This window comes from Gouania willdenowi, chromosome 20 (genome assembly GCF_900634775.1).
Source record: "Gouania willdenowi chromosome 20, fGouWil2.1, whole genome shotgun sequence".
NCBI classification, from domain to species: domain Eukaryota; kingdom Metazoa; phylum Chordata; class Actinopteri; order Blenniiformes; family Gobiesocidae; genus Gouania; species Gouania willdenowi.
Genome location: NC_041063.1, coordinates 27,038,300 through 27,047,492, shown reverse-complemented (window position 1 = coordinate 27,047,492; position 9,193 = coordinate 27,038,300). Strand labels below are relative to the sequence as shown.

The window sequence follows — 9,193 nt, the reverse complement described above, 5'->3', positions numbered from 1 at the left end:
TGCTCTGACCTTATTCACTCCCTACAACAACAACACTACAGTCAGTGAGGTAAGAAGAAGAAGAAAATGGCGTCCGAGCCCAGCAGTGACATCCTGGATGAACAGAATGAGTCAGACCAGGATGCTCTACTACCAGGAACCATCCATCCTGGTCCATCCAAGCTGACCCTCTACCACTGGACCCAGTCCTTCAACTCCCAGAAGGTGGGTGTGGATTCAGCACCACAGCAGTGGACAGCGCCCCACAGCAGCTCTGTGACTTATTATTCAACAATTCACTTAACTGTGCTTTATTATCATCATAATAAAACATTTGTCCTTTGTGTATAAAATGAATTCATGAAGACTCATTAATATTCTTCATCAATAAGGGGGAATAAAGGAGAGATTTTTGGGGTCCATCCATAAAGTCAGTAAAATGATGGTCCATTGTTCTATGAATCTGTGATAACCACATTTATTTATTCATCTGAATAATATCATCATCCAGGAACGTTTATTATTATTATTATTATAGTCATCTTAAAGATGGAAATCCTGGTTTTAAAATGGGTTCAAAATGGGATTTTAAAAACCATAGAATATGGTTAAAATTTCCAAAAAAAAAAAAAGACAAAAGGTGGGTTTAAAGTGTCAATATTGGAACAATTAGTTTAAACTGGCAAATAATAGCCATGACAAATGGTGAATGTGGTTAAATTGGCAAAATAAGCATGAAATATGGTGAAAAGAGGTTAAAAGTGACAATAAGTGGGGTTTATAAGTGCTGAAAATGTCTTGAAAGTGGAAAAAATGTGCAGAAAAGACAATGAAATGTGATATAAAAATGTCAGAAATGGGAGTAATGTAGCAAAAATACATTAAAAGGAGCAAAAATATGGCAAGAAAAAGTGATAAAAATATGTTCAAATATGGGAAGTTTGGTGGAGTTGCAGAAAAATGGTAAAAATGGGATCAAATTGTTAAAAATAAATAAATCTAAGTTTCTGGAAGGCATCTGGTTCCCAATGTTGAGAACACCTGCTATAAATAATAAATAAAAGACTAATTGTGCTATTTGTTTTTGTTTTAAATTTATTTAAAAAAAAAAAAAAAAAAAAAACAATTTTAAAAGTAAATAATTTTAGAATATAACGTTATAACAATGGATGAATATAATTATTTTCCATATATTTTACAAATTGATCATACATAATGATAGTTTTTTCCACTCTTTGATTTCAATAAGGTCGTTTTTGAAATATTTTGATGAAAATTAGAGACTGATGTTATGATTGAATGTTCCAGGTGCGTCTGGCCATAGCAGAGAAAGGTCTGCGTTGTGAGGAGTACAACGTTAGCCTCCCCCTCAGTGAACACAACGAGCCCTGGTTCATGCGTCTGAACCCCACAGGAGAGGTTCCAGTCCTGGTCCACGGGGACAACGTCCTCTGTGAGCCCACACAGATCATGGACTACCTGGAACAGAACTTCAACCATGGTGAGATATGTGGAATAAAGAACAATTAAACGTGCAGTCATTCTGTTTGGTTTGGAGTTGGTTTTCATTTCTCATCATATATGTTATTGTTTTTCCATTTTTTGTTATTTAATTTGGACTTTTTTTCTTTTGTTGACTCAGCCATGATAGACATACGAATCAAGATGAAAAGAGGAAACCTTTGGTAAGCATGCAGAATAGATGCTTATTTGGTGTAACATAAGGATGAGAAAAACAAAACACTAGCTCCTATTATAAATGAGTTGGCTTATGTTATGCTATTTTCAGCAAAAATAAATAATGTTATCAAATAGTTTCTAATTTACCTGTTGTTTAATTATTAGTTAAGATGCTATTCTCTATTCCAAAGTAAAAGCACAAGTTTTATCCAAAAATAAAATAGAAAAACGCACTGAAGGACAACAAAAATGACTTCAAAAACACACAATGAAAACAAAATTACACAAAAGAGCTCTAATTACACACAAAGTTATTCAGAGCAAGATGAGGGTGAGAAAAACCTTGTATGGGCTAAAACAAACAAAAAAAAAAAACACTATAATAAATGAGTGGCCTTATGTTATGGTATTTTCACCAGGATTTTCAGCAAAATAATGAATATAATTAAATAGTTTCTAATGTACCTGTGGTTTTATTATTAGTTATGATGGAAAAATACACTATAAGAAAACAAAAATTACTACAAAAACACACAAAAGAGCTCCAAATACACACAAAATGACTCCAAACATACACTTTTCTTTCTTTTCCCGTTCGATCACAAGTGAGTCACAGATTTTAGGTGGGAAAACAAAACAATATCCAAGCAATAAGTGACAGATATTTAAACGTCCTGTGATTTATTTATTTTTTGACCAATTTTTTTTATTTAATCTTAGGGGAAAATGCAGGATTTCGGGACTAAATTAAGAGTTCTTTCAACAACAATTTACTACTGAATGAGCTGGTACATGTACACAATAATTCATGTTTTTTTCCATGGTACTTTGTCCTTTTATTTAATTTACAACCTTTACTAAAGCACAGCTATGACTCTGAATCACCTCCTTTGTCTCCTGCACTGTGATTGGATGGTTTCCAGAGGGAACCCCCAGGCTGGTCCCAGAGGAGGGTAGTACATACTACCACAGAGTGCAGCACTACAGGGAGCTGCTGGACTCTCTACAGATGGACGCCTACACCCACGGGTGCATCCTGCACCCAGAGATCACCGTGGACTCCCACATTCCAGCCTATGCTGCCACGTGCATTCGGAGTAAGTCGATGAGGGGTTAAAAACGTCTGTGTTGGATTTCCACTATTTCATTCCCTCTGTTTGATTGATTGATTGATTGATTGATTGATTGATTGATTGATTGATTGACAGCACAGATTGGAAACAGACAGTCGGAGCTGAAGAAACTGGCTGAGCAGAACCCTGAGCTCAAAGATGCTTACATAGCAAAACAGAGGCGACTAAAAGTGAGTTTTTGACAAAACCAAACTGGAATTAGATTTAAAAAAAAAATAATAATAATAATAATAATTGTGAGCTGAACAAGTAAAAAAAATCTAGTTGTTTCAATGTGTAAGTTTAAATAAAAGAAAATATGATGTTTGAAAAAATAAAACAGAATAAAAATAACTGTCCTCGCCCAACAATCTTCTTTAGGTGCCACTATTGGGTCACAGACAGCATGTTTTTCTACAGCAGTGTTAACATAATTGAGTTAACATTGCACACATACATTCGAAAATAATTGTCAGAATAAACAATATGTTTTTTAATGGTTTGGGTTGATTTCCTGGGATTTTTGTGGGTTTATTTTTGATTATATCTTGTATTTTTTTTCTACTGTACTATGTGCACTTGTATTTATTCCTTATTTAATTAACAGTCTTTTAATAAATTATGTCAGTTTTTCCTTTTTCCATTGTTTAGCGTATTATTCTTTGTATTTGTAATATTTTTTCAGCCTCTGTAACAAAGTAATTTCCTCCTGGGATGAATAAAGTATTAGTTATTTTTCAAAATAAAAGGATTTGAATTATAGTTGGAAAGAGGTGGAACATTTCAGGTAAATTTCCATTTTTTGTTATTTAGTAGAAACTGATACCAAGAACTGCTCATCAAGCACAAACAATGCTGTGTTTGTTGGATTATTTAATTGAGAAATCAATTCTTTTAGAAAAAAAGCAATGATTCAAGTGGAAAGTTTTAAAAACAAAACCCCTATCATGTATTTTTGTTTTGTAATAACTAATAATAATGTGATTTTTTTTTTATGTAGTCCAAGCTGTTTGACCACGACAACATGAAGTACCTACAGAAGCTCCTGGAGGAACTGGACGGTGTGATGGATCAGGTGGAGACGGAGCTACAGAGAAGGGTGGAGGAAACACCAGGCATGTCACCATGGCAACCACAGACCTGGATTAGCACCAGGGTTGGGGTCAATTATAATTATAATTGTGTAATTGACAATTCATTACAATTACAGCAAAATTATAATTATAATTTAACGCAAAACTGGGGAACCATGTTACAATTCTACACATATGAAATTAACAATCGATAAAATATGTTTCATATCAAGCTTTCCCACATTTTACCACAGTTCCACATGTTTGTGTTAGCTTAGCATGGAGCCACCAGTTCCACATGTTTGGGTTAGCTTAGCATGTAGCCATTAGTTCTTCATGTTTAGGTTAGCTTAGCACGTAGCCATCAGTTCTACATGTTTGGGTTAGCATAGCTTGTTGCCACCAGTCCCACATGTTTGGGTTAGCTTAGCACGTAGCCACTGGTTCCACGTGTTTGGTTAGCTTAGCACATAGCCACCAGTCAGTTCCACATGTTTGGGTTAGCTTAGCTTGTTGCCACCAGTCAGTTCCACAGGTTTTGGTTAGTTTAGCATGTAGCCACCAGTCCCACTTGTTTAGGTTAGCTTAGCACGTAGCCACCAGTTCCACATATTGGGTTAGCTTAGCATGTAGCCACCGGTTCCACATGTTTGGTTAGCTTAGCACGTAGCCAACAGTCAGTTCCACATGTTTGGGTTAGCTTAGCACATAGCAATCAATTCATCATGTTTGGGATAGCTTATCACGTTGCCACCAGTTCCACATATTTGGGTTAGCTTAGCACGTAGCCACCGGTTCCACATGTTTGGTTAGCTTAGCACATAGCCAGCAGTTAGTTCCACATGTTTGAGTTAGCTTAGCATGTAGCCACCAGTGTCACGGGCTGATGCTAAATGCTAATCTTCTCTGTCCTGTAGAGGAAGGAAGTCCGTCCTGGCTGTGTGGGGACTTCTTCAGCATGGCCGACGTCTCTCTGGCCGTCACCCTGCATCGCCTCAAGTTCCTGGGCCTGTCCCGTCGTTACTGGGGCAACGGGAGGCGGGCCAACGTGGAGTCGTACTACGAGCGCGTGGTGGAGCGTCCAGCGTTCAGCAGAGTGTTGGGACACGTCAACAACATCCTCATCTCCGCCGTGCTGCCTGTGGCGTTTCGTGTGGCTAGAAAGAACGCCCCCGTCATCCTGGGCACCACGCTGCTAATAGGCGTCCTCGGGGGGGCGACTTATATCGCTTTCCTTTACATGAAGAAGAGGTTGAACGTGTTCAGCTGAACCACAGGGACTGAAATGATCATTATTACATATATTTAATTACCAGCACTGAGATGTAATTAAAAAATCAGATTTTCTCTCCCCTGTGATTCTCCCAGATATTAATAGTCTGTTATACACTACAGCAGAGGTTCTCAACCTTTGGGTCACGAGACACTGGGAGGGGGTCGCCAGAATCCTTCAAGAAACTAAGATTTTTCATTTTATTTAACAATATCTATATTTTTAAACCATTTTTCTGCAAATACACAAAACATTCCATATTTTAACCTATATAATTTTTCTTGCCATATTTTTGCTCCTTTTAATGCATTTTTGCAACATTACTCACGTTTCAATGTCTTTTCTGCAATTTTTTTCTATTTTCAAGACATTTTCAGCTCTTATAAACCATTTCCACCACTATTCCACCTAATGTCACATACGTCGACCCATTATTGTCACTTTTAACCTCTTTTCACCATATTTCATGCTTATTTTTGCCAATTTAATCTACGGCGTGAGGGTCGTGGGCTGAGAAGGTTGAGAACCACTGCTTTATTACAGGATTGACTCAAAGGATGCTAACCTTTTAGCCTGTTTTATGCAGCATCATCAACCATGGAATCCTTCAATAGAAAACACTGAGTTCATAAACAGTGATCTGGTGTAAAGAAATGTCTAGATGTATTCATTATATCTACAAACCATTTATTTTCATATTCAAATCAGGACCATTCAACTATTATAAACAGTCACTCTCTGAGAAGGACTTATTATAAAACAACTACATGTGTTATGACTGAATAAATAGATTTAACTCTGTGCCTGATTGTAATTCTTTCAACTAGCAAATACATGTTTCTTCATTAAAATAATGTAAAAAAAAAAAAAAAAAAAAAAATAGCATATAATTTTTTGACAAATTTGATTGAAGAAAACATGAAACAAAAAAAGAGGAAAATCTAAATTGGAAAGATTCATAGAAAAGTAAGAAATAAAAAATAAAAAACGAAGAAGAAATCAATATATTATGTCTATATTTCAGTAGATAACGTTCACAGGGAAAATGAGAACAATGACAATTTTTATAACATTGGTTTGTTTTGAGAGAATATTACATTCTTAAACAATTATTCCAGTTTAGTTTGCTTCAAATAGTTTTAGGAAAATTTAATAAACATTATTTCCACTTTTACATTATATTCACTTTTATTTTCAAATAATAATAACAACAATAAAATCAATAACATTAACAGTAATAGCAACAATAATATCAATAATAATACTACTATTAATAATAACAACTTTATTTATATAACATATAAAAAAGATAAACAGAATCCATGCATTTATGAGAATATAAAAATCAAACAATAAGAAGATAACAGTGTCAGTTTGATAAAGATAATATTATGCATGATGTTATGTATTATAGTACACTTGGCTATATTTAGGTTGTGATTAACAATTATTGAATTAACTGAAATTAGACCATAGTGAGAATAAATAAATGAAGAAAAAAAATAAATGTGCACCAACAAGTGTTTCCACTAGAGGGCAGTGTTTCACTTTAATTCTGAAAAAGCCCTTAATACTGCTTTATATGATATTAGAGCTGTATCTTTAACCAAAAACAATTTAACCTGATGAATAACGAGATGGTTTGGAGGTAAATGTTGCAAAGCAAAGTTTACATGATTAGTTGTGACATTTTGTTCTTGTTTAAATGCTATAGCAGATGGTTCATTGTGTTCTTTGTTATGCACTTATTAGTAATATCCAGACCTACTGTTATTCATCTCATTTACATATAAAACGCTGCTCCAAAGACATTTCGTTCCCCGAAAAAAACATTAAGCAAAAGGAACGGGCTGGTAATAATATGACTTATTATTACCAACTCGTTCCTAAACATGTTTCCATGAATATAATAGTAAAAAGATGTGAATCACAGACATAAAATCTGCCAAATCCACCAGCTGAGAAAAATATTATAGCTTTCTCTTCAACTCCATTGTTGGAAAGTTTAATTCTTCATCATGTTGTAGATTTAAATTCATCAATAACTCAGGAGATTTTTTAAGCATCCTAAAGAGCATTTTCATAGAAAACAGATGAATAAATGGGAGCAAATGAGAACAATACATACAGTATAAATCAATAGTTTAACTAAAACAAAGTCTGGATTTGAGATTGTTGATAAAGACCAGAAGTTCTCATCATGGCATCAGGGCCCTAAAAACTGTCTTTAACACATTAACTGCCTTTGACGTCTATAGACGTCATTTGGTTTAGTAACGTTGACTGCCAATGGCGTCTTTTGATGTTAATTGTGTTTTTGGCTGGGGTTGCTAGGAGACAGTGTGACAGAGTTCTCCTGTGAATATCACGCTTGGACTGTGGTGTAGTGACCAACTGGTGGCATGTAGGTGGCAGCAGCGCACCTTTGGATGAGAGATCAGCCATGATTAACACGATCTCTGGGGAGGAACAAACCAGGGACGGGGCAGAAAAAGGCGCTACGAGAGAAGATGGTGAAGTTAACAACAGCTGACAGCAGCGCACACTCGACCAGAGCATGTGTGGAACTATCTGGACTATTGACAGTGTTGCGATGGTGAGACAAAACAATAAACAAACCGGGGAAAGCGTTGTGACTCTGCAAGTCCGGGAGGAGGAAATGTAAGAAAATACTGTAAGAAAATAATTCAATTCATGTTTCAAAAAATATATAAACAGCTGATGAATTACAATTTGGACCAGGGTCGTCTGGAATTTATATTATCATGTAATGTAATAAGAATAAATAAATAAATAAACAAATAAATAAATAAATAAATAAGTAAAAATACAATTTAAAAAAATTAAAAAACTATTTTTTTTTAAATTAAAAAATATTTTTTTCATATTTAAAATCTAAAAAAATAAAATTTAAAATTCAAATTATTTATCTATTTTGTGCGCGCGCGCACGCACGCACGCACGCACGCACGCACGCACGCACGCACGCACGCACACACACACACACACTCACACACACACACACACACACACACACACACACACACACACACACACACACACACACACACACACACACACACACACACACACACACACACACACACACAACACACACACACACACACACACACACACACAGTGCAGGAAGAAGCAGAAAGCTCAAAGAGAATGAAAATACCACACACCATCTCAAATAATTGTATTCTATACTTTCACTTTATCAAATATAAATCTATTTACAATAAAACGCAGTATAAAAATACCTGAGCTGGTGCTTATTGGTACTTCGTGCACTAATACGGGCGACTCTTAGTTCTGTAAAAAGAGACAGAAGTTCCTGTACATGAGACAAGTGGTAAACTATTAGTTTTCCTCCTCAGAACACATTTACAACCAGTTATGGTTCTATGTGGTTCTATATGGTTCTCACATGGTTCTATGTGGCTGATGGAGACAGAAATCTACTAGTCAAACAAATGCTCCTCTTCCATGAACCCACTTCTTTTCTACGAACACAGCTCTGTTTGTTTTACGTCAGAGGTTCCAGGTGGTGGTGGTGGTGGGGGGCGGGGCGTGTCTGCAGGTGTTTTTGAAAAGAATAGCTGCACGAACTCCTCATTGCTCATTTCCAACCTCTGGCCCAGCGATGGTTGGATGTGTGTTGGACGTCTGTTGGATGCTCACAGACAGACAGACAGGCTTGGTAAACACAAACCCACACAGCAGGAGCTGACAGCAAACCTGTGTCTGAGTTCATGGAAAAAACCTCCAGAGGTTTTTCAAAATAAGAGGTTTTCAGTCAGTGGACAACAGGAATATGACGACTCAGCAGCAGACGTCAAGCCTCGATGTCTTCATTCTGCATCATTTTTAATTATTTAAAGTAATACACAACCGTCACATGAATACACTTTAGATCAAGGCTTCTCAACCTTAGGGTAGAACTTTTTTTTGTTTATTTTCATCACTTTTTCTTGCCATATTTTTGCTCCTTTTAATGTATTTTTGCTGCATTTCTCCCATTTCTGACACTTCTACATCACATTTTAATGTCTTTTCTCCACATTTTTTCC

The 9,193-nt window shown here is 35.9% G+C and overlaps 1 protein-coding gene across 1 annotated transcript; it reads left to right on the top strand.

Annotated features, from left to right (window-relative positions):
• Positions 1-5,358, top strand: gdap1 (ganglioside induced differentiation associated protein 1). The gene is made up of 6 exons (XM_028434616.1): positions 1-204; positions 1,288-1,480; positions 2,583-2,756; positions 2,868-2,962; positions 3,772-3,886; positions 4,762-5,358. Exons 1-6 carry the CDS (start codon positions 67-69, stop codon positions 5,112-5,114), a joined length of 1,068 nt encoding a protein of 355 aa, XP_028290417.1. The 5' UTR covers positions 1-66; the 3' UTR covers positions 5,115-5,358.
• Positions 5,359-9,193: the final 3,835 nt, after the last annotated feature.

Excerpts from the sequence above, each read along its gene's own strand:
- gdap1 (XM_028434616.1), top strand. The coding sequence starts at position 67 with ATGGCGTCCGAGCCCAGCAGTGACATCCTGGATGAACAGAATGAGTCA. Across the intron at positions 205-1,287 it reads AGTCCTTCAACTCCCAGAAG|GTGCGTCTGGCCATAGCAGA; the intron begins GTGGGTGTGGAT and ends TGAATGTTCCAG. Across the intron at positions 3,887-4,761 it reads AAGGGTGGAGGAAACACCAG|AGGAAGGAAGTCCGTCCTGG; the intron begins GCATGTCACCAT and ends TCTGTCCTGTAG.